Source organism: Mchenga conophoros, linkage group LG14, assembly GCF_057382185.1.
Source record: "Mchenga conophoros isolate Kocher_MC1m ecotype Shallow Benthic linkage group LG14, M_conophoros_male_GT1.1, whole genome shotgun sequence".
Taxonomy (NCBI): Eukaryota; Metazoa; Chordata; class Actinopteri; order Cichliformes; family Cichlidae; genus Mchenga; species Mchenga conophoros.
The window spans coordinates 31,551,442-31,576,202 of NC_140539.1; the positions used below are offsets into that span (position 1 = coordinate 31,551,442).

General features: G+C 39.2%; 4 protein-coding genes across 9 annotated transcripts in view; 3 read left to right on the top strand and 1 right to left on the bottom strand.

Annotated features, from left to right (window-relative positions):
* Nucleotides 1-466: 466 nt before the first annotated feature.
* n4bp2l2 (NEDD4 binding protein 2-like 2) lies at nt 467-4,626 on the top strand. 2 transcript variants are annotated; one of them, XM_085243933.1, is made up of 6 exons: nt 467-535; nt 2,000-3,051; nt 3,145-3,269; nt 3,846-3,934; nt 4,049-4,125; nt 4,224-4,626. In XM_085243933.1, exons 1-6 carry the CDS (start codon nt 482-484, stop codon nt 4,396-4,398), a joined length of 1,572 nt encoding a protein of 523 aa, XP_085100059.1. In that variant the 5' UTR covers nt 467-481; the 3' UTR covers nt 4,399-4,626. The 2 variants fall into 2 exon arrangements, with proteins under 2 accessions (XP_085100059.1, XP_085100058.1); XM_085243932.1 differs by having other exon boundaries at nt 508-608.
* A 6,738-nt stretch (nt 4,627-11,364) lies between these two features.
* On the top strand, nt 11,365-18,216 carry trmt9b (tRNA methyltransferase 9B). The gene is made up of 4 exons (XM_085243939.1): nt 11,365-11,611; nt 15,397-15,596; nt 15,691-15,864; nt 16,209-18,216. The coding sequence occupies exons 2-4, from the start codon at nt 15,440-15,442 to the stop codon at nt 17,129-17,131; spliced, it is 1,254 nt and encodes a 417-aa protein (XP_085100065.1). The 5' UTR covers nt 11,365-11,611; nt 15,397-15,439; the 3' UTR covers nt 17,132-18,216.
* hdac12 (histone deacetylase 12) lies at nt 18,210-21,557 on the bottom strand. Of its 5 annotated transcripts, XM_085243941.1 has the most exons (8): nt 21,324-21,554; nt 21,079-21,222; nt 20,732-20,891; nt 20,445-20,653; nt 20,210-20,360; nt 19,894-20,010; nt 19,668-19,810; nt 18,210-19,561 (listed from the first exon to the last, which is right to left on the bottom strand). In XM_085243941.1, the coding sequence occupies exons 1-8, from the start codon at nt 21,426-21,428 to the stop codon at nt 19,538-19,540; spliced, it is 1,053 nt and encodes a 350-aa protein (XP_085100067.1). In that variant the 5' UTR covers nt 21,429-21,554; the 3' UTR covers nt 18,210-19,537. The 5 variants fall into 5 exon arrangements, 3 of the variants coding, with proteins under 3 accessions (XP_085100067.1, XP_085100066.1, XP_085100068.1); XR_014888206.1 differs by having other exon boundaries at nt 19,668-19,820; nt 20,210-20,653; nt 21,324-21,557; XR_014888208.1 differs by having other exon boundaries at nt 19,668-19,799; nt 20,210-20,653; nt 21,324-21,556.
* The window catches only part of stard13b (StAR related lipid transfer domain containing 13b), a 73,267-nt gene continuing 69,727 nt past the window's right edge, over nt 21,222-24,761 (top strand). The window contains exon 1 of the mRNA XM_085243934.1: nt 21,222-21,238. The gene's annotated coding sequence lies outside the window, so the exon portion shown is untranslated. The remainder of the gene's footprint in view (nt 21,239-24,761) is intronic.

Sequence of the window (24,761 nt, forward strand, 5' to 3'; positions counted from 1 at the left end):
TTATAGGTACAAGAATACAGTATAACTTAAAGAAATTCACCATATAAAAAAGTTTGTAATAACCACTTTGAGTGCTCTTGATTCAAAGCGTTAAGTATTTCACCATTTTGCTACACCACTAGTGATTAGTTTGTGGAGATGTCACAAGTATATCGATTTGATTTAGCTGTTTTCGCTTAACTGTAATGCTGACTTGGACTTTTTTTTTCTTTTTTTTTTAATTCTGGTCTCTTTTTTTTAAAATTTATTTAGGTATTTTCAATATAAAGATGTCAGGAAGCAGTTTATAATGCAGTCCAGGGCAGTGAATAGCAACTGCTCACATACGCTATAGAAACGCAGGCATTATAAAATACAGCGGGACTCGGTGAAGTAGTTACTGCTCTTTGTATAAAGTAGCTACTGCTCTTTGTACCCATTTTTGTCACTACCCCGTCGCCTTTCAGTCCCGCTGGTGTCGCTCACGCAACGAGTGGCCAGGATGCCTGCCATTAATAAGAGAATAGAAGAAGAAAGCCACTTCCGTAAACACAAGGCAAGTGCGATTTTGAATCTGCACACCGGTTAATGTGGGTTTCCCCTGAATTTATGCATCCCCAGTATGAACGGTAGGCAACCGTGAATATCGTCCGTTACTCTATTATTTTACGTTTACGTAGTGAACAATTTTGTTTATTTATTTATTTATTTTTCTTGTTTTCTGTGCAACTCGTGTTGTGGCACGTTAGCCAAAGGTTAATGGTTGGCAGAAGACATGGTTTCGATTTTAGCTGATTAATCTACGGTGTGTTTAATCATGTGCACTTGTATTTACATATAAACCCAGCCCAAAAAGCAAGCCAAATGTTTTTGGTGGATGTATATATTTTGTGACATGGGTTATTGACAAAAAGTCTTATACCGTTGGAAAGTCTGTTTATTTCCCTTTACATTTGTAAGGAAAATGAAAAACTCGCCAAATCTTTTCTGCCAATGTCAAGGGTCTTATTCTGCTATTGACTCTTAGTTTGAGCTTCTGGCACCCCATGTGTTGACAATCACGTGCCTTATTGGTGCCTGATTATCAGCACCTGTGAGCATGGGCTCTAATGAGATTTCTCCTATCGCAGTTGGATCATAGAGACAGACTGTGGATAAGATGCAGGGAACTTTATGCTGATTGGATAGCGTAACAGCTTTTGGTGGAAACAGTGTGATGATATGGAGTGTCATCTCCCTCACTGTAAAAACAAGGCTTGTCATCATTGGAGGCAATTTTAGTGCAGAAAGATCCCCACAGTCTGGAACTAACCTTTATTCTCCACGATCACAACACTCACCCTGACAGAGCGGGGTTTATCAAAGTCCCACTGAATATTTTTGGGATCAGCTTAGGCTTTGTGGGCGTTTGTGCCAGAATGACCAACACAACCACATTGGCTGACTTGTGACAAATGCTGGTTGACAAATGGGATGGCATCCCACAGCAGTGTGTGACCAAGCTGTTGACCAGCATGAAAAGGAGATGGCAGGCTCCTGTTTGTTTAATTAATAAATTATTAAATTGGCAAAATGCTTTCTTTCTTCAGACTTTAATCATCACACTCCAGTAAATAACACCAAACAAGAGACAGAAGCAGAATAAGATGTGTGGCTGGCATCAGCAGAGAAGATTTTTCATGGGTGCAACCCACATATTCAACTCTTCTGCTCAACCCAGAAATGCATTTTCCTTACAAATGCGGCACCATTTCAGGTCAAATAAACAAGCTTTCCACAAGCATAACTCATTTTTTTTCTTTCTTTTTTTTTGCCAAAAAGCGTTGTTACAAAGAAATAATCAACCAAACATTTTCTTACTTTTTCTGCTACGTTTATAAATTGGCATAGCAGCACTGAAAAATCTATAAGATAAAATAAATAAAGCAAAATAATAAGAATAGGAATAAAATGCAGTATTATTATGTAGTATTTTTGTGGTGTTTCAATGTTGTAAGTATTCTAATCTGTTTTCATCCAGATGTCTCAGCCTGAATTATGTTGTACAACCTCTGATGCCATAGAAACATCTTGTGTGAGTGAGGATAAAGAAGCTTGTAAAGATGACTCTGCTGACACAAACAGTAAGTGTGTGGGCACTGACGGTGGCACTCCAGACAGCAGGGTCAGGGACCGCGTGTTAAGGGAGGTAGGATTCACCAGCTCTGCCTTCATCGGTCCAGCATTTCCTCCACAAACAACTGCAGCCGAGTCTGTCATTGAAGACTCGCTGAGTGAGTTTTACAAAGAGCTTGAGAAGATCAATACCCCTGATGGTGCTAATGGTAACCCAGGGAAACAAGATGCAGCTTTTGATCAGCCACTTGTACCTACTAAATTACCCACCAGCAACAAAACTCAGGATGTTCCTGAGGAGAAAATTGCTAACATGAGGGACTTTGAAGAAACAGATGGCTCCCAAAAAAGCAATGGAAGAAAACAGCCAGCATGGCCTCACTGGTATCAAAATGAGCCATACAATCCCAGGAGGCAGAGGCCAGGCCCGGAGCTGAGCTCTCCCCAGTGGCGTCATCCACAACCACTGGACAGGCCACCACACCTGAGATTTCAGAGGCCACCATTCCCTCACCAACCACCACCGTATGCATTCCCAAATCTACAAAACCCACCACCACATGTGAACCCTACCTTTCAACATCCAAGCATGGCAAACCGCTTTCAAGAGGAGCTGCGGTTTCCACCTTTTTATAGATTCCCACCTCCAAATGTTTCCAGACACCACTCTCAGGGATTTTATGGAGGTCCTCAACATCAGTTTGACAGGGATGTGCATGGCTCCAGCTATGATGGACACTCAGCTAATGAAAATGTCAGGTGGCCTAGAGATAGAAGTGAAGAGCTCTCTCAGTTAAATGAAGATTATGACAGGCTCCAGAGATGTGATTCAGAAAATGAACCTTGGGAGCGACAGCACTACTATCAGCCGCGTGACGACACACATGCAAGCCATTCAGCCCTGGTGCTGATCTTGATGCGGGGATTGCCAGGATCTGGGAAATCCACACGTGCCAGGTAAATCTGTGTGTAATCTTAATTTAATTTCGATCTATTTATTCTTATCTTATAGCTTAAAAACAGCAGTTTGACACCGATTGTTTCCCACAGGGAGCTGCTCTCCACTGGCCCCAGTGGGATCATTTTGAGCACAGATGATTACTTTGCACACAAAGATGGCTACCACTATGATCCTAGTCTTCTTGGAGCAGCACATGAGTGGAATCAGAGAAGAGGTATTGACTCATTACAATTTCAGTCATTTAATACGAGTAAAGCAACCACAGTGCCTCTGTACTGTAGTGGTTTACATATTCATCTGACAAAAAGCAAGATCCCCCGGTCTATAGAGTATTTTAAATGAATCAGCCACAACATTAACACACTTAAAAAAGAGCCTAAGGCATTTACACGGTCTCCTAAACATCTTGGTAACCAAAAGGATTCACTGTTAACTTTAATGGTGCCTGATATCACAGGAGACCCCTGGAAGTCCCTAATTGGTTAGTGTTGTTTTTGTGTGGGTTGGCCTACACAATTTTCAGACAGGTGGTTTTAATGTTGTGCTAATGTGCGAGTGTGTTTATTTGAAGAGATGTTTCAGTGGCCTAGCTATCCAGCATTTAAAACAGAAATGTTAAATAGGTGACTTTTTCACTGATAATGTGTGAGCAACATGGGGGCGAAAAGTGATTGTCGAAAAAAAAAAAAATCAAATTAAATGGAACATAAAACAAATTAAACATTTTGGTTTAAAAACAGTTTTAATTTTCTTGCCAGAACTTGTCAGAATCTTTTCTTAATCTTCTCAGCTAGAAGTGCTCTTCATGATGGCCGGTCTCCCATTATTATTGATAATACAAACATTCAAGCCTGGGAAATGAAGCCATATGTCAAAATGGTAAGTGGCCATACTAAATATTTATTATTATTGTTGTTGTTGTTGTTTTTATTATTAGTTAATATTTCATACCACTTTCACTAATCCTTCGAATTCCTCCAACTCCTGCATCAGGCTTTGGAGAGCGGATACAAAGTTGACTTTTGTGAACCGGACACCAGGTGGAAATATGATCCTTACGAGCTGGAGAAGTATGATTTCTGACTCATGATATTAAAATGCTGTTAGACATAGTTTAGACTTCACATTCTAACATTATCCTCTTTTTTTCTTTTTCTTTTACCTCCAGGAGGAACAAACACGGTGTTCCTCAGGAGAAGATCGCGCAGATGATGGACCGTTTTTCTATTCCCATATCCATAGACATTGTCATGAATTCAGAAGAACCGTTTCATGTGAACCAGAGACGTCAACCAGAGCAGCCACAAATGATGAGGAAAAAGCCAAATTTACATAATTTCTAAGACAATTTAACAGCTTCGTAATTTACCTTGTATGACCATTTTTAGAGTAAATATTGTGATTTTTATAATTTGTACCTGTTTTTAATATATTACTTTGTATACTGTAATTTTTTTCTAAGACAAGAGAAAAAATATTTTTCTGAGGAAATTAAAATTGCAATTTAGTATGTAATAACAGATTTTTACAGTATGCGTATTCTTCACATTACAGAACAACAGTGAAAACCAGGAGTTTGCCCTGTTTTAAATTTATTTTTTTACTCATTTACAAGTTGTTCCAATTTTTGGTGAGCTTGATCAGTGATTTATCATCTTGGTTGTTGTTCTCTTTCTTTCTTTCTTTCTTTCTTTTTTTTTTTTTAGCTAGAAATTGTTTCTTCCTGCGACATAACCAATAGGCAGATTTTCAGTGCCAAAATAGCCAAATATAAACATTGATATGAATTTTCTTTTTTAGTTTGTTACACTGGTGTTAGTGTTGTTCTTACATAATTAAAACATTGTTGGTCCAGGATCAGTGTTGCAACTGACCAGTCCTGTTGTCTGGGTATTTAGTTAGCATTAGCCAAGAAGCTAGCTAATGCTATTAAAAACTGTCACAAGTAAACCAATATGAGTAGCTAAATTTGGCTAACAGCAAAAATAGCTTGATAATATATTGTTATATAGCATACATTAATAAAGGAAACACTTGAAGTGCTTTCTATTTGTTCCAGAAGAGAGTTTTACATAAGCAAATGTTGATGCAGGAACAACACCAACATGGGAATATCACACACATTGTGTGTCTGTGTGTATAAAGAAATTTAGTCGATTCAAGTATACCCTCTGATTTTATTAGTTTGCAGAACCACCTTTAGCAGCAGTAACTGAAGTCGCAGAATTTCAGCCAAGCTTTAACCGTGAGACAGTTGACCGCACAGCTCACTCTAGAATACTTTGGTATACAGAGGAGTTTTTTGTAAACTCAATGACTGCAAGATGCCGAGGTCCTGTGGCTTCCAAATGAACTAACTCACCCCTCTGCCACTGTGCTTGACAGCCGGTGTGAGGTGTTTGCTGATATGCTGTGTTGGATGTTCATCAGTAGCGGCTCTATAATATCTGCATTTTTGTCATACTTTATGTCTCCAGACGTCATTGCCCCAGAAGTCCTGTGGTTTTTCAGATGCAACTTTGCAAATCTAAGCTGTGTTGCCATATTTTTAGAGAGATGAATGTTTTTTCAAATAATATCAAATAAGCCATACGTGTTCAGTCTTTTTATATTATACTACCATGAACTTTAATATTTAACCTGCTAACTGGGGCCTGAAGAGGCTGAGATTGAGCTTTTTTGGAGACTGCAGACTGCCAAACTGCTTTTATTGAGGTGGTCACACTTACTGATTGGTCAGTTAATTAAGTGCATTGAAGCAGCAGCACCTGGCTGCTATATGCCCTCTTATTTCCTATCAAAGCAGTAAATATGTACTTAGTTTTTCACAGGACTACACACCGTCCTGTGAAAAACAACTAAACTATACAGTAACTTCCATGTGATGCATTTTTTCTGTTTTAATGTCTTTGTGAAAACTATTTAATGCTTTTTTTAGGGTAAATATTTTATGGCAGCTAGTAGAACAGTTTCCTAGCAGAAGCGCTTAAGGATTAACAAAACAGACTGATTCTGATGTCTTTGAGTTAAAGTGTTGGTGCATAATGTTTGAAACCAATTGAAATTTTCTAATTTGAACAGAATTTTTCTTCTGTTCATAGTGGTTATTAGGAAATCCTTTCCTAAGCTGTGCTGAGTCCAAGTGATCTAAAAAAGTGTGCCTGAAGCTAAAATGAGTGTCCAAAAAGTCAGAGTTAAACAAATCAACCTGATAAAAATTTAGTGTTTCTTGTATAAAACAGATTCTTTGTGTTTCTTTGTTTGGGTGCATGAAAGGATGAAAAAGAACCTCATCTTGGCTCCTGGTAAACTTTTAAAAACATGTTTTTTTTTTAAACAAAGGCCTGTAAATTGTAATCAGCATACCGGTAAACAAAAACTAACCCTGTCAGTGTGCAAATGGACAATATTGTTTCTGTCTTCTGGCAGACTCAAAATTGGTGATCCTGCATTTTGTGTGCTCATTTGTGAAAGCGAAGCAGTAATAGGTGTGCCTCCAGTTAAAAACTGTTGCGTCTTTGTAAACACAATATGCCTCACGGACAGTTTGCCAAAGAAGAATAACCCATCTACAGCTGCTGCAGCCAATTATTGTAGGGAAACGTTGAGTAGAGACCCTATTACTGTAGAAACTCTGATATAGCGCTAAACACCAAGTGTGGAGAGGTCTTTGTCTGATAGCATTCAGTGTTCATTACTGTGTGTCTCACAGGAAATCACATTTCACCCCACTGTTCCTGCTGGTGCTCATTAATGCGGCACAGAGGTGATGTTTTGTTGACTCTTTTCCCCCAATCGTTGTTGTGTGGGGAACCAGAAAGTTTTTTCTACACCACAGACTATATAGTTAAATGTGTGTCTGCGGTGTTATACTGGTTGAAAATTTTGTTTTTAAGAAAATTAGGTCGTGTTTTTGGAACTGGGACTAACATGGGACAAGTTGGTATTTGTCTTTGGGATCTTAATGTGACAGATCTGGGTTAACTTTCCTGTTTCTCTGCTTCACATTTTGCTGCACTGTTGTATGCTTAAGAACAGCATACTGATAATTGGATGCACATAAACTGAGATTTAACCCAAATGCAGTATGTGTTGGTTTGAGTTAGAGAAAGGGATCAGTGAAGGGTGAAGAAAATACCAGTGAATGAGAGTGGGCAAAGGATTATTGTCCAGAATGAAATGCCACTGTGAGGTCACACTTTTTACCAAATATTAACTTAATAATAGGAATCCACGTGACTGGTTTCACTGGTCGTAGTTTTAATTCTCTTGAAGGCAGTGTTTCCAACTGATGCTCTTCCAGTCTTAAAAATATGTGTTTAGGGTTAGTTATTTGTTTTTTAGACTGCAGTATTCAGCGTACTGCTGTCTGCAGCTTCCTATCTTTTCTGTAGAGGGTTTTTAATGCTACACCAACTTTTTACATTTTATACATTTTAGTGTTACAAATTTTCCACAAAAAAAAAATAATGCAGGTTGATGTGATATGTAAGATATGCAATAATCTCTCTGTTTCAGTGTTTGTGGAAGTTTTAAGACTGAATCTAAGTCTTGCACAAGCTTGCTTTTTGATTTTTGTAAATGATTGCCTTATTTGTTTAAAGGGTTATTCTGCACGGAACTACAAAAAAAAGTCAAGGCTAAACTGTGAAAATAAATGGTAGGAAGGAAACCCATAAATTAGATTTAACTGGTAAATAAAAACTTATTGAATCTTAAAATGCAGAGCTGGCCTCAAGTATGTTCAGTATTTAAAAAGGCTAAGCCGTCCTGTGAGTCTCCCTAAGATATAATCTGACCTTGAGTCAAGAGAATCAATGAAGAGGCCCTTTAAAGGGGATTTCTAATGGATTTGCTTTCTGTCTTTTGATGTGAGTGCAGCCCTGTCTGCAGTGAAGAGTTAGGCTAAATGGTCAAAAACTGCTATTAGATTTTCTTGCAAAATGGGTGCCGGGGGCAGAAGAACAAGATGAAAAGGCTTTAATGAGTAACTCAAGTCAATAACAAAGAAGAGAAACCGTTTTAAATTTAATCTAGACTTCACTTTTTAAAGAGAAATTACACCCTCCAAAAACATTTTCTATAAAATTAAAGGCCCTTTGGTTCCACCCTTGTTAGAATAATAATGCAAACAAGCTTGAATTAGTTATTAAAAGTCTTATCAGACCAGGAAACAGTAGACAACTGTATGTTGTCACAATTCGGCTCAAAATGAAGGCCTCACATAGATGATGTTTGTTATTTTAATTAAAGTAATAAAACCAAAAATAGTATGCTTGATTGCCAGCTAATTAATATGTACGCAACGTCTCGGTGAACTGTAAATGAATGAGTGACTGTATGCATGCAAAAATAAAAAGGAAAACCTGAGATGCTCTGTCTGTCAGTAAGCCAGCATGGGGGAGAGCAGCAGAGAAGAGCCCCTGAGAGGTTTCGACAGCCCTGCTTTATAGTGCAACCCTAACTAGGTCAGCTTCACCCACCTGTTACCTAGAAGAGAGGCAAAGACAGCCAAGAAGGAAAAAAGCTGGTCTTGTGGCTGTCACTGTAACAGAATAAGACCTTTGAACTTTTAAATCACAAACATCAGTGCTGAGCAGCACAGCTGTCGACTCCCTTATCTTTAATGTAAAAGCTTTGACCTTTGTAATCCTGGAGCTGTTTAACAAGTAGGACCTCGATGAAGCTCGTGTCTGAATGCTGATATGGAGAGGGTTATAGGAAACAGTCCATTTCCAAAGAAAAACACGATTATTCTGATGTCATAAAATCTTGTTTTGAAGGAGGATTGTTTCAGCAGCTGTCTAAAGAGGACCACATTGCAGAGGCAGGGAACTACATTAACAACAACCAGTTAATAAATACAGCAGCAAGTGTTTTGGTGATACAGTCTGTAGGGAGCAGGCTTGGACTAAAAGGTGCCGGCTTAAATCAATGAAAGGCAAATACTATGAGATAATGTCTGTCCCTGGGAAATATTTTCTGCTGCAGAAAAATAGAAATCTGCGTGCTGAGGACTCATAAGTGTCCTTGATATATAACCATTATGAAGGATGCCGTCTGTCTCCTAACTGAATTCATGATTTAACAGAGTGTTTGAAGAGACTAAAAGTAATTACTGTTGTTTAACAGCTGCTAAACCTCTGCTGAGGGGACATCTGCGTTTCTACTTATTTTCATTAGCCGCCAGTTTAAATGTGTTTGTACTGTGTACTTCTCGGGTGCGGAGGTGCGCGTCATTTTAATGTGAGAAAGCCTGCAGCAGAATGGAGCAAAAGTGTGCTTTGAATGATGATGATGTAGGCAGCTGTGATGAGTGCTCTGTGCTCCCTAAATGGCAGTGATGAACCATAAATACGTTTCTGCTCTTAAGCATCTCAGGAACAAAAATGGCAGATGAATTCACAGCTGACATGGGAAGCAGAGGACAAGGAAAAGTGGATGTGACAGGCTAATGTGCACTAATTATTACCAGAGTAGAAAACACATTAAGTGGCTTAATGGTGTGGAACTAAAAGCTGTTTAATTTTTTTTATTTAGTTTTTAATATATGCAGTTCTTGTGTTATTATAACCTTAGTACCATATCATTGCAAGTGGAAGATCAGGATGAACAGGATCCTGTAGCTCACCCTTTGTACTTGGTGCTAATGAGAGTAAGTGCTATTTACAAAGCAATAAAAAATGGGGCGATCATATCTCATTGAGGAGCCTGTAATAGTAATTAATTAGCAATTAATACCAACATGTAGGTGAAACTGTAAAAAACATCTTATGGATTACTGTCAGTTTCTACTTTAATTGAATGAATTTGGGGGGGGGGGGGGGGGGGGGTTGTCAGTTTTTATTGCAGCCTTGGGATGAAGTCAGGGACTTTGTAAAAGTTAAAAGCCATTAAGGGAAATGGGAAACGGGTGAAGCATAAAATGAAGGACCTCATGTTCTACCTGTCACGTTGTTTATTGTGGTTGTCACGTGAGGCTCATAGCCAATGACAGCCATGCTCTGCAACCGCACAGGGTGTCATCTTTTTACACGCTGAAAACCCATCAGTTGTGTCAAGTTATATACAAGAAGAGCGGATGCTGCATGGCGTGGTTTTCAAAATAAAGGCGCAAGGGTGTGTCTTTTGTTATAGAAATCAGTAGTGGGCTGAATAGTGAAAATACATGAACATCCAATGACTGGACAAGGAGTAGGATCTTTTATATACATATCATTACACAAGTACAATTTTGATGGTTTTAGTTCTGCCTAAAATTATTTCTAAAAGTTGGTATTAGTCTATCAAAGTCAAATGAAGGAGCATTGCATCATCTATAATACAGAGGTACAAAATCAAGCTTAATTTCCATCAAACAGCTGGGAGATGGGAATGTTTGAGCAGATGAATTATTGTTCCCATAATTAATTATTCAAGAGTTGGTGTAGCCATGTGGCATTGTTTCTGTTGTATAGATACTGACTAATTGGTTTGGGCATCTGACACGAGGGTGTCACGAGAGTGGGTGTACTGGACAAAGGATGCTGAAAATGAAGCTGCCAGGCAGAAGGAAAAGAGGAAGACGTCAGGGCAGATTCATGTATAGTGAAGGAGGACCAGCAGAGCGTTTGTGCGACAGACGAAAATACTAGTGATAGGGTGAGATGGAGGCAGGTAATCTGTTGTGGCGACCCCTAGAGGGACAAGCTGAAAGAAGAAGATACTGTGATCACTTTTGCAGCTTTATTAATTCATCACCAAAGTTTTTTTGTTTGTTTTTTTACTGAGGCACGACTACTGTCACAAACCCTCAGATATTATGTGGTTTGTATCATTATATTTTTCTAGATGCAATTTTAGCTCCATCAACTTCAATAGCCTTTAAACTGGAACTGCTTACCAAAATCATGCTAGTTAAACTGCAACATTATCAGTTTAACTATCTTTCAGTAGTCCAGGTATCTTTTTTTTAAAAAACCCTTTACCTAATTTCTAACTGTTTTACAGAATTGAATGTGTAGCTTTTGCTAGTTTTACTGGATTATTGTTGGTCCTAATTGTATTTTTAAATCATTTCTACTCCATATATTGGTTTTAATTCGTTTTAGTTGTGTATTGTTGGGGGGTGGTGGGTTAATTTACATTTCGTTTATGAGATTAACATATGGGATTTCTCATTTTCACCAAATCATTGTTACTTTTTTCTTTGATTTTCGGTCATTGCAGTTTCTTAGTTTGTTGTCCTACTTTGGGTTGCTTTAATTTTGAAACACGTGACCGGAAGTTTTGCCCTATCTTTTCATTGGCTTGACAGGTGTGGAGCTCCCAGTCCTGGATTTGATGCCGTCCTTCGGCCAGTAGACTTCTGGCGGTCACACGCCGCACGTTTTTATCTTGCTTTTTTTAAACCGCCAGCACAATGTGGTTGTTGATGAGCTCGGGACCACCTTAAAGAGCACCTTCCTCTGATCCACATTACAGGTGGATCATATAGATCTATCGCATGTGCGGAGAGGGAAGTTTACCTCCACCGACCCGAGGCTAGAGGCGGATAATACAACGGCAGTTTATACGGTAAGTGATTTCGGCAGGGAGGCTGTGCAGTTGTTGACACGGATTACGAGAAAGCTGTTTATGAATTGCAAATAAGTTGGTTACATTTTTGTTATTAATGCAATTCAGTATTTAAACTTTAGGCTGGTATACATCAGTTGCACATATATCAAAAGAAACTTTGATTTGGACTAAAAGTTGCAGCTCCCCGATACAGAACAAGCCCGGTACCCCACCCATTATTAAATATAATATAATCTAGTAATATAGTTAAATACGGGGCTCATTTAAATCTTGGGCGATTAATTGAATTGCAGGTTACTGTCCAGAGATTTCATCTGTCTGCCTTTGAATATATTAACTTGTTATTTACTGCTCATTTTACTAATGAGGAGGTCTGGTAGAATAAACCTCAAGATCTCTGCGCACATGTTCACGCTGGCATGCTTCACGGTTAAACCTGCTCTCCTTGGGCTCCCCGTGCTCAGCCGTCGCAGCCCTGTCTGTTCATACAGTCCTAACACCACTACATCACATAAAAGCACAGTGGAGGTCTGAGCTTGTTAACACGGCCTAGGAACGCATATTTAAAGTCACATATTCGCAGAATAGTGTACTCAGTGGCAAATGTTGTACGCAGTGGATCATGTATGATGAAAATATCTAAGTTAATATCTAAGTTATTGATTACTTACAGAATCTGTGTACAGAAAATGACTAAAATAATGGCTGATTTTTACCTTTATCCCCTGAATGCCCTGCACCTAGGACAGATCTGTGCACCAGACGTTGTCATCTGATTTAATTTTAGTTCCCATTGTCATTCAGAGGTAAAGCTCTGAGCCTGCCCAGCTGCTGGTTACATAATGTCAGCTGAGGACTGCCACAGTTTAGTGAGCAGAGGGGGAAACTCGAGTGGAATTGAGCACAGACAACACAGAATGAGGCCAGATTACAGCGTTACATAAGGGATGTTTTACTTCCACTTGGCTGAGATGATGCAGATGATGGTGGTCCAGAAATAGGTCTGAGCAAAGGATGCGGCGTACACTATATTTACAAACAGTGGAGTGAAGATAAGCTTGTTAATGCACAGAGAAGGCTCTGATTGTCAGGTCATAAAAAGAGATATTTGTGTTTCATGTAGTGCAAGTCGGGCTTTGTTACTAATATCCTGTGGTAAATGTTTCCAGTAATTTTCATTGTGTGCGCACTGAATGGGCAATAGTCTGTATTACATTCAAGGACATACCTAATGCCTTTTGAAAGAAATGGAGCCCAAATGTCTGGTGGCTTTCCTCCCTTCTAACCTTAACAAATCATCCTATGGCACTGCATGGTTCAGTAGGTTGCAATGGTCTGAACTACATCTATTTATGTTGATTTCTTTGCTGACAGTCTGTACATCCTTCTGTTTACTGTCCAACCTGAAGTGATAGAAGATTAAGTGGGTTGAAATTTTGTATTGTACAATGCAGTTACAGATAAACCTCAAAAGTAAACCCATATTTGCTGTGCACATTGATTTTACGACATATGTTAGCAGTGAATTTCTGCTGGGATACATAGCACCACCAGCTCTCATCTATCGCAGCCGATTGAAAACAACTCTTATCTCCCATCTCCGTGTCACACAGAGCGGAAAGTCTTTGTCACATTGCTCAGTACAGGGGTAAAATGAGAAGAGTCTTATGGCACACACAGTCAGTGATTTCAAAGCAGATAATTTGCAAGCAAAAAAGGCAGTGTTCAGCACTGATTTAACAATCACTTGTTGGTTAATAGTAGTGTGGGTATAAAAGATGTTGAATGCAGATAAAAACAGAGACATCTTCTTTTCTGCTGGCCTCGTCAGGAATCAGCCATTTATTTGTTTTTGCCTTTGAAAGTGTATTTCCACTGTTGATCCAAGACTTAATGAATCAATTTAGGAATTTAAATGGGAAGCTGTATTTGTGGAGAATAGTAGAGTTAGTGTTCTGCGTTGAGGTCAGCTGTATGTTAACAGTATAAGTATGCAACAAATCATGGGCTAAATTTACCCAGGATAAGATTTTTAAGGACAGGGGGGTTTGAAAGCTTATAATTATTACAGTTTAATTAATTTATTCAGCATTACAAACATGCAGTTTGTACACATGTACTTCTAAAAATTCCTTGAAGTTAACATGTGATCGAAACTGTTTTGTGTGGGTTTGCTTTGCATGAAATTAATTAAACCACGACACAATAATCAGAAAGATCAAATAAGAACTCTGAATAGCCAGATATTCTTGTCCATTTCTTTTTGTGGCATATTTTTCTCCCCTTCTGTACCTTAATGGAGTGCACAATCCTTCACAGCTATTACAGCACTATGTAACACAGTGGATCATGAATGTTAAAGATAATGAAAACAAAAGGTGAAACAAAAAGATCCAAAAGAGTTGAATTCATGCCAGAGTCATTGTTTTGGATTTCATTAGTTTTTTATGGGTGTGCCTAGTAAAGTGGCCAGTGGGGTTAGTGCTTCAGGGAGCCACAGCAGCAGCACTGCAGGAGCTGTGGGCTGCATCCTGATAAACTGGGATGACTGCAGTGGGAGCTGTGAATAACACAAACGTCACAATTATACAACCCCTGAAATTTTCTGTCGAGTTTGAAACTCTACAGCGTGTCCCTGAAGTTTACATAATGTCGGCATTACATACAAATATGCTTGAAAAGAAAACTATAGAAATGTGGGCAACAATGTCCTGTTGTTGTCAAGGTGGTTGCTGTGAGCTGTAGATTTGGGGTTTGCCGTACTGTGTTTATAGATAAAAACTCAAAGTGTCTCAAAGTCAGAGTCATTATCCAAACATTAGATGGCCTGAACTTATATAAATATTGTCCAAGATACTACAACGTAGTAAAAGAATGAGCTAGATTGATGCACAATTGTGGGTACGTTCCTTTTCATGCACAATATTGTACTCAGGGCATCATCTTAAGTGATAACTTTAAAAATAGTCTCTTTTAATCAATTAACTTTTATGAGCAAAGTGTAGTAAACCAACAAACAATCAGTATTTGGCCTGGCTAAGCTATAACATATTGATATTCAGTACTGCTGTGCTTTATTTCCATGGAAATTTAAAGTCTTTCTCAGGATTAATGAAGGTCAAATTAGGTAAACGTCCAGACCTTCCACTGCATGTGACAGTGAAAGAAATGCTGCGATATATAAACCCCAACAGCAGCATAATGCTTACTTACAGAGTGTGACGGAATCGATGAAAATCACTCACTCAAACATGATTCATGTTTGTTTTGCATCCTGTTACTGACACAAAAGTGATTTATGTGTTGACCTTTTGCTTCCCCGTTACTGTAAAACCAATTTCTCACAGCTGCTGTGGACATGGACCTGCTAAGAGCTTGGTGAGATGAGGTGTGCCTATTTGCGGTGACTTGGTTAGTTAATTTATATCCTGTAGTCTGTGTTTTTCCGCAGTTACATACTCAAAGTGACAAATTATACCTGACTTGTATTCATAGAGCAGAACCTCACTGTGCACTGCTGGATGGATGTGAGAGAGTGCACTGATTCAGCTGGTACTTGAAGTACAAAGCAGAGGGTCTGATATTAAATTACCACCTGACAGATGTTTGTGTGTCCGCTGATTATGGTTTTGAGCTGACCTTGTGGGACTTTAACAAGCATGCAGAGAGGGTCTCCACTGTGCCATTTCTATTTAACAAGTCCACACTATCACAATATTTTTTTTTTCATGGTGAAATTCACAGTTTAATGGAAATAACCAAAAAGACTCTTCTCCCTGCAGTCATGATGCTCTGAGGCCACTGCATGAGGCCGCCTGGGCGAACATGATGGAGGAGGCTGCCAGCCAGCTTGAAAGAGATCATGTACACAATGTCTACGACAAGATTGCTCCATATTTCAACGACAGCCGCTATAAAGCCTGGCCGAAGGTACGGCAGTTCCTCCTGGAACTGCAGCCTGGGAGCATCGTTGCTGACATTGGTGGGTCTCCAGCAGTAATGTGATCCTGAAAGTCCAATTACAGCTGGCTTACATTTCTTGTGTTATGTTGTAGCTGACTGTCTTGTCTTTCCAGGTTGTGGTAATGGTAAGTATCTCCACATCAACAAGGACGTGTTCAAGCTGGGGTGTGACGTTTGTCGCCCCCTGGTGGATTTTGCCTGGAGCCAAGGACATGAGGTCCAGATGTGTGATGGGCTGCATTTGCCTTACAGAGACAGCTGCTTTGATGCTATGCTTTCTATTGCAGGTAATGGTCAGAACTATAAGCAGTTATTATAGATGAGATAAGAGGCTTTTTAAAAAATATTTCACTTAGTAACAAATCACTCCCTTCATATGCATGAGCTCAAACGCCGACATCTACCTCAAATTAAGTTAACTCATATAATGATAAACATCATATTACCACAAACTTGCGTTGCCAAGCCAACAGTGTGAAAAATAATTATTGTGTCCTACCAAAAAAAAAAGAGTGTAATTAGGTCCAAACCAAACAGCTGCACTATTCATTTATCTTCCATTATACACACAGTGTACATGATACCTCATAAATCCATGCTTAAAGCTGACAAATTCATATTTTTGTCACAGTCATTCATCATCTGTCCACCAAAGAGCGTCGTATTCGAGCAATAAAGGAGATGGCTCGCACTCTGCGAGTGGGCGGACGCATTATGATCTACGTGTGGGCCATGGAGCAGAAACGTCGTAAATTTGAGAAACAGGACATCTTTGTTCCTTGGAACCCCAATCCTCAATTCCTTCCCGGCCTCAACAAACCGAGGAGGAGAACCACAGCACAGAGCGTGAGCGAAGCCATAGACAACACTGAAAAGCACAGGAAGGTTAGAAGCACATCCTCTGTGGCAGACGAAGAAGATCTTGGTCGCACTACACCACAGCAGAGGACACACAAACTGTGGTTCTTCTCCAGGTCTCTTGATTCTGTGTTCGACTTCGGAAGCTTGGGGATCTCCCGTTCATCCTCCAGAGACATGAGCACTTTATCTTCCCCCACAGGTGAAAATGAGGGGAACAAGTTCAACCTGAGCGGGAGAGGACGAGGGCTTATCAAGCAAGTCTCAAGTTTCTTTTCTCCGCCATCTGTGGTCGGATCAGAAGAGGATGTCTTTGTCACAGAGCAGCACAAGGGACCGAATAATTCTGGAGGCAATGGCACCACTAACAACAGCAGCGCAGTGTCTTTAGTCCAGGAGTGTGGCTCTCTGGCTCTACCAGATCTAGTCTCCTTGCAGGGGGAGGACCTAAAGCAGTCTGGAGATGAAAGAGATGGAGGGCTGCTGGGAGAAGAGCTGCAGGAAAGCACACAGAGTCCTCAGGGGAGTGAAGGGCAGGTGGAAGGCTCCTGCCTGAGGTACTACCACGTCTTCAGGGAGGGCGAGCTGGCAGAGCTGATAGCGAATCATGTCAAAGAACTTCATGTTAAACACACCTACTTTGATCACGCCAATTGGTGTGTGGTGGCAGAGAAAGTTCAGGTATGGAAAATATGACCGGAACTTGTCATATTTGAGTTCACTTTGCATCGCCTCTGCCTCAAGTTTTAGCACTGAATTCCACATGTGAGAATAATGACATTCTTTTCATTTAAATGTGCAAATGTAGCCATTGTTGAAGGTCTAGGTAACACTAACATTCTCCAGTGCTGTAATTCTCTCATGAACTATTTAAAAATGAGATTTTTATCCATGTATTTATTTTATCCTGGAACCAGCTATATGTCAGAGCTTTTGGAAAGCAGCAAATAGATATTTTATGGAAGTGTTCAACCGTGGCCGTTACTGTATGTTGTACCAGATTATTTTTAACTATTTATTCTTTTTCAATAAATCTACAGTGTGTCTTTTAGAGTCGGTGTTTTGTTATTTAACCCTAGTGGGCTGCATCACAGCTATTGATTTGCATTTTAAAAGAACATTTCTTCTCTTGTGCTTTAAATATGAGCAGAAGAGAAATGTACAAAGCTACAGCATACTCTTCCCTCTGCTGTTATATTTTAATATATTGATTTCAGTAGAGAATTCTTTCTTTCTTTGTGTCTGCAAAATCGCATGCTGCTTATCTCTCATTAAAAGGAGCCAAATTTGCAGCTAGTATCAGCTGCGGACTTCTTGGTAACGCTTCCTGTGAAACTGCTCGTGCGTACTTTTCCATTGCACTCTCATACAAGTTTAAAATTGTGCAGAATCTCTTCCGAAACATTAGTGCCATTTTCTTGTTGTTTTACTCTACAAGTGTTCCAGATGACATGTCGCCAGTGTGTGTGCGCGCCCTTGATGTAGATATTTGCAATAGTGGCATTGTGTCTTGTAACAATTTGGTATGTCTCAGCAAATCAGAAAACTGCCTCATGTACTGTGAATAAACATTGCACTCTATCACAAGTATATCGCTGCTTGATGTCAGTGAATGACATAATAGGTAAGACTTGAAAAACTGTTTATATCCATTGTGGTGCATTTCTTTAGCTGTATAGTTTTTGTGGACCAACTAGGTTTGTCTTAAAAGTGGCAAATGTCTTGTGTGAGCTGATGTAAATACTTTGTTTTGGTTTTTTTATTAAATTTGTTTTTGTTCACGGGTGTTGTGTTGCTTCTACTCCCATTAACAACAAAGATTTGTTCATGTACAGTTTATTTCTAGAATATTTAATTGTCACACAGGTACAATTTGGTAAATGGTAAGCTAAAAGTCTTTATAGCCAACTTGCACATACTATACTAGAATCATCACCAGCCTACAAATGAAAGCCTTAATATTTGATTTGTGAGGATTTTTAAATAATTCTTTAACATGTAGTCACGTGAAGAAGATTTCCATTGGACTCTGCAGTCTATGCAATAACTTAATTATTTTACTGTAGGACTGTATTGGTCTCTCACATTGTAGTGAAATCCTCTTCTTTTTAATATTGCTTCAGTTCATTAATGTTTATTGGCATTCATTTATGCACAGCTCTTAAAAGCCACACCACACTAGCATTTAAATCTGGTCTGGGTCACTACAACACCTTGACTCTTTTCTTTTTCAAACATTTTATTGTAGGTCGAGGTTGATTCAATGACCGCAAGGTGCCCAAATCCTGTGGATACAAAACAAACCCGAATCATTATCCCTCCACCACCGTGCTTGTGAGCTGATATGTGGTCTTTGCATTGACATGTAGTGTTTTGTACCCAAAATGGCGCTATCCATTATGGACAAGCATCTCTGCTTTAGTCTCATCAGAAACATTGTTGCAGAAGTTTATTTAAATGCAGTTTTTTTTCTAATTGCATTGGAATGTTAACATTTCCGATACTACCTGAGGCTTGTAAAGTTTTTAGCTCTTAGTTTTTTATGCCCCCCCCCCAAAAAAAAAAGAAAATCCTCCCTAAGAGTTGTATTGTCTGACCTTTGAGTGAATTTTGTGGAATTTCCACTCCTGGTAAGATTGTGGCATTAACAGGGAGCTGAAAGCTCCATTCCAGAAAACTACCAGAAACTCTGCTTTTGTGTTTTTGACCAATTAATCAAGAGCATTTGATAAGCAGCACCTCTTGATTCCTATATAAACAGTTTTTCCACAGGACTGTACTGAGTTCCATGAAAACCTTCTTTTTCAGATGAATGTAAAAATATGTTGTTATGGTGGCTGTGATGTCCCTATAACAATATAATTGTAGTTACAAGACCATCATTGCAATGAACCAAAAATGAGTGAAATAAGTTCTAATATGTGACCGCATAAGATGTATCACTACTACAGTTAATCTCAACTGTGTAAATTAAATAAATATGCCAAAGTAACTGAAGTACTGGTCAGTTTCTAATACATTTTTGAAACTTTCCAAATGACCATGGCATTCTCTCAAATATCAGCTACCCACTGAGGATCCTCTTGATTAGGGAGCCAAGTTTTACATACCACACTCCCTCCAAACCTGAAACATGAATAGCAAGGTTATAATGAGAACTCGGTTTTAAAACTAATTGTTTCTGTACATAAAATTGGACAAACAAGTCTTCTATCTGCTGTGTTTCATTTACCTGAGTTGCTGCTCTGTGGACGATAGAGTGTCTGAGTGCCAGTTTATCAATGTCTCTAGAGTATCCTCCACCAATAACAGCAGCGATAGGGACACCTCTTTTCACCACAGTCTTCAGCACAAACAAATCTCTCTGATAGAGCCCTAAGGGACACTTGAAGTCATTCAAAAAGTCTGTAAGTGATTTGAAGGTAAAAAACACCTGGGTGTAAAACAGAATGGCTCACCTTGGTCTGTCAGGCGAAGCCTTCCGAGTTCATCTTCCCAGTGAGGATCAACCCCTGCGTCATACAAAACCAGGTCTGGGCGAAAGGTTTCCAGCAGCCAGGGAAGGTGGGCTTCAACTGTTGGGTACACCATCAGACATATTAGTGAGTTTTTAGAAGCATCGTCAATGAAAATCATCTCAACGTACAGAAAAAAAAAACAGTAGTTTCAAAATCAGCAAGGACAAAAACAACAATTCTCACAAATTGAAAACAGTAGTGCTAGAATTGCGATTCAGTGATTAGGTATTTATTAAAATGGAGAGTATCTACATACCTGTGGAGAGGTAATCCTTGTCCTCCAGCCCATCCTCCACACTGATATCAAGGTCGCTCTGTTGTTTACGAAGTGGGAAATTTTTCCCACAGTGCACTGAGAATGTAAACACAGAAGGCTCCTCTTTAAAGATGAAAGCGGTGCCATCACCCTGTAGGATGTTTGACACATGAAAAAGGTTTAGCTTCTCAACAAAGACAAATCCTAATCCACAACAGAGACTAGTGCACTCCACCTGATGAACATCTAGATCCACAATGAGAACTTTGCGTTTAGTAGAAGGAGAATTAGGAGAATTGTTCATCGTGTATTTGGCTGCGACTGCAAGATCATTGAGGAGACAAAACCCCGAACCATAGCTGGGAAAAGCATGATGAGTTCCCCCTGCTGTGCTGCAAGCCAGACCCCTCTGCAGAGCGACTTCAGCAGCTAAAACAGTCCCACCTGGCAATGAGAGAGAACGTTAACAGCAAACATAATGCAATCTTTCCGGGTCACGTGTACGTCATGAATTTCTCTCACCTGTTTCATATCGACAGCGCCTCACTATGCCTTCACTCCAGGGAAAGCCTGTCCTCCTTTGCTCTTGCTCACTTATTTTCCCATTTATGAAGTTGTCCAGGTAGTCCTCGGTGTGCACACAGCTCAGTAAATCCTTAGAGGCAATTTCAGGGACCCACACCTACTGTAAGAAAGGAAAAGGCACATCAACAGGAAAATGTGCTTTCCAATAAATACTACTTTTAATAGCAGCAGTGATATTCACTATTAGTTGATCTTGTTATGTTTAGAAACTGGATGCCTGTAAATCATAAAATCAAATAATCGATTATAATCACAGGCAGATATCATAAAAGTGTCTCACTCACCTGTTTCTCTGTAATGACCTGATCTCTGAGCAAACACTGTAAAACCCGGGGAAACTTGCCCATCGGAAACCTGTGATTGGGTGGGAGGTCACACACATACTTGCTGTGATGAACTACTGGAAGCGCGCTAGATTCGTGTCTCACCTGCGAGATGAAAAAGGTGAGTTTTATAATGCACCCACTGCGGCGTTCAGGGGGAAAATACTTCAGTTCACTTTGTTTAAATTATCATACAAACTTCTTACTAGTTCAGCATGGAAGCACCTGCAGGAGGTGAGAGCTTCACCAGTCATCAACCACGCGACTTTGGAGCGAGGTCCTTTAGAGAACAGCCGCTTAATGCAGGTCATTATTAAGACAGGAAGCAATGAATGATAGTCGCTTACTTAAGACGGGAGAATGCTACATTATACACAGTTACGATGTTATGAAACGAGACAGGAAGTCCATAAAGTGTCCCGTGTACTGTGTAACGGGATGCTTGGCTGTTACAGCGCCTCCTCAGTCTACTGCTGCCATCTTCTGTTATGGAGTGCAAATAACTTTCTGTGCTGCTGTCACGGTTTCTTTCTACTGCTCTGTTTTCTACTATAGTACAACTTGATGGTGAGTATTTTTTTAATCAGTTGTATCCTATCCACAGATTTACACGCATATACTATTTCAGTATTATGCAAAAATCTTGAACCACCTCTTAATGTTTTATCATTTGCTAGGAGAATGTGTGCAGGAGAATGACTTGTCTGAACTCTCGGTAATATAAGTAGTCTTCACAAGTAAAGTAGCGCTCCAGGTTTATTGAAGGACATTTCAAATCTTTTTTTTTCTTTTTTAGTTGGCTGGTTTTTGTTTTATTCTCTATCAACATGACCCCACACTGCTTTAATAATGTTGAGGAGAAGCTATTCCATCACTGATAGTGATCCGTTATGTGTTTTTCTATCCAGCTGTGCTTTCACTGTGTTAGGATTGTGCTTAGAATGATTGTCATGCTGAAGTGTACTTCTGATGACTGTAAACACGCATTGTTTTACCTCTCTCATTTGGGTTCATCACTGATTTTCAGTCCAGTCCATTTGTTGTGTAATTTTTGCATACCTCAGCCATTTCCCCCTGTTTCCCTTCCTTAATAATGCCTTCTTGATAGCCATCCTTCCACTCAGACCATTCATGATGAAGCTTCAGCAAACAGTAAATGGATCGACTGAAGGGCCAGATGCGTCTCTCAATATCTCTCATGTCCTGTATCAAGTCTTATTTTTTCATATTTCTTAAGGACATGAATTGCAGATACTGTTCATCTGGTGGGGATAGTTTTTTTTTTAGGCCTGCTACTTTTTTTCTGCTCTCCACTTGTCCAGTTTCTTCATTTTTAAGGACACACTAAACAGGATGTTTAGTGTTTAGTGTGTGTGTATTTAATTCCTGTCAGACTGTTTTATCTTTGGTATTTTTCATAGATTCAAGTAAAGAAATGGAAACGATTGGTGTTTATGTGACAGGCTGCGCATAACAAAAAATACTTAATTTAAAATTGGTTCTCTAAAATTGTCTGCTATGTGAGGAAAAACAAACACTGGTTTATCCCTTAAGCTAGACACCTCTTTTATGCTTGAATAATTCTCAAATCAGTGTGATCAACAAACAAACAAACAAAAAGCAAAGTGAAAAAAGCAAAAATTTGAAAGACCTTCAGAAAGCCTTAGGAACTATTGCTTAAAACCAATTAAAAGCCAAACAAGAAAGCCAGACTCCTTGGAAACAAAATATTAAGAATGGGGGGTGGAACAAGATTTTTGTACTGTCGTGTGCCTATGTATATGGGTTATTAATGTAACATGCATGCTTCTGTTTGAAATAATTAAATTAAGTACTTGTAAATTAAGTAGTCTATTAAAAAAAAAATATATATATATATATATATATATAGATATAGATATAGATATATATAGATATATATATATAGATATATATAATTTCAAACTTCAGGTAGGCAAGTACAATTTTCATTTCAGTTATCACAATCAAGCTAAAACTAGAAAAAGCACTAAATGATTCTAAAAAAATTTATTTTCTTTTATTAGCTTAAGGGTTCATATGAGTAAAGGTCTGTATTGCAGGCCATTCAAAGCCATGTGAGAACAAGTTTTTTGTTTGTTGTTGAGGGAACCATGATGTTACTACATCTGGCTCAAATCCACATCTTGTTCCCCTGACGTTGTAGTTTAGTCGTCATCCAGTGAGCAGCATCCGCTGAAGTAAGCTGCTCAGATTCCTGAGTTAGGGTCAGAAAACAGATGGATTGGCTTAGACAAGGCTGAATGCACATTCTTTATGTGGCTGACTGTGAATGTCATCTGAAGAAAAAACTAAACAAAAACGTAAGTCTGTTATATCCTGTTTTTAACATACAAACCTTTATGGCATGGTCAAACATAAGTTTTTTGTTTTCTACCCACACACTGCCCCTCCTTTCTACTATATTTCCATATAACGGCAGGGGTAATTGTTTTGTTTCCACTTCCTGTCCGATGTTTATCTGTATCCTGACCATCTTTAGGCAATCGTCCTGTTGTCCTCCTTTGTTCCCATCACTGTCAGCTCCATGTCAGCACACCATGAACTGAGGTGGTTAATCATAGTGAGAGAGGATGATTTATGGTGTCACAGCAAAATCATGTCAGAGCCTGAGAGATTTATTGTCTTCACTCCCACATGTTCCAGCTAAAAGTTGCAGAAGGGCTCTGTGGCAAGTAAAGTATTACAAATATCAGCAATTTCTTTCTTTTTATAGATGTAAAATGTGATAATTTAGCTAAAAGAATACTACAGTGTTCTTGTCACTGTACTGTCGTGGATTTGAGCTGCTTTTGTGTCTGGTTCTACCTCTCTGGCTGTCTGTCTCACATTGCTTGCAGGCAGCTCAGGGCACCGTCTGGCAGACTGCTGGCTCTTCATGAATATGTGTGTGTGTGGGGGGGTGTGTGTGTGGATGTGTGTGTGTTAGAGAGAGAGAATTGTCTGGCTGATTGGGGTTAGCACAGCCCCCTGAGAGTGGCTACTGTACTCACTGGTAGATAAGAAATAAGACGAGCATGCTGGCCTCAGGTGCAGAGGGGAAATCTCTTCATAATAGAGAGAGGAGATTAGAGAGGTAAAATCAATCACTGACTTCATTCCTGTTAACAGGCATTTCGAATAGAGAGAGATGAAGGTGGCTGTTCTTAACTGAAAGACTCCGATATATCTTGACAGAGGGATTGTGCTGGCGATAAAGGTTATATTAATTTATTATGGTGGATTTTCTCTTTTGCTTTGGTGTTTTACTAAATTTCATCTCATCATTGTAAAGACCATGTGCTCAGTCTTTTATGACAAATCACTTGTACACGTGGCGCATGAGTGTTCCAGGCAACCAGTGATTTCTATTAATTTCCCTACAGTGTCAAAAATCTACTAGCTTATTTGCTGAATTTTCTATTTGCTGTGAGGTGCAGAATGAGTAGAATTCTGGGATTTTCAGTTTTTTATTATTTTCAGGGTCACTTTGATCCTGAAGATTTATTTTTATGTGCTTCTATTTTATTTAAAGCTTTTTGTGTGTTGTACTGGGGGGAGCCCAGTCAGAAGCACCCAGTTTCACCTATACAGTTTTAATGAGTTCATAATGGCCTCGGGTCCTA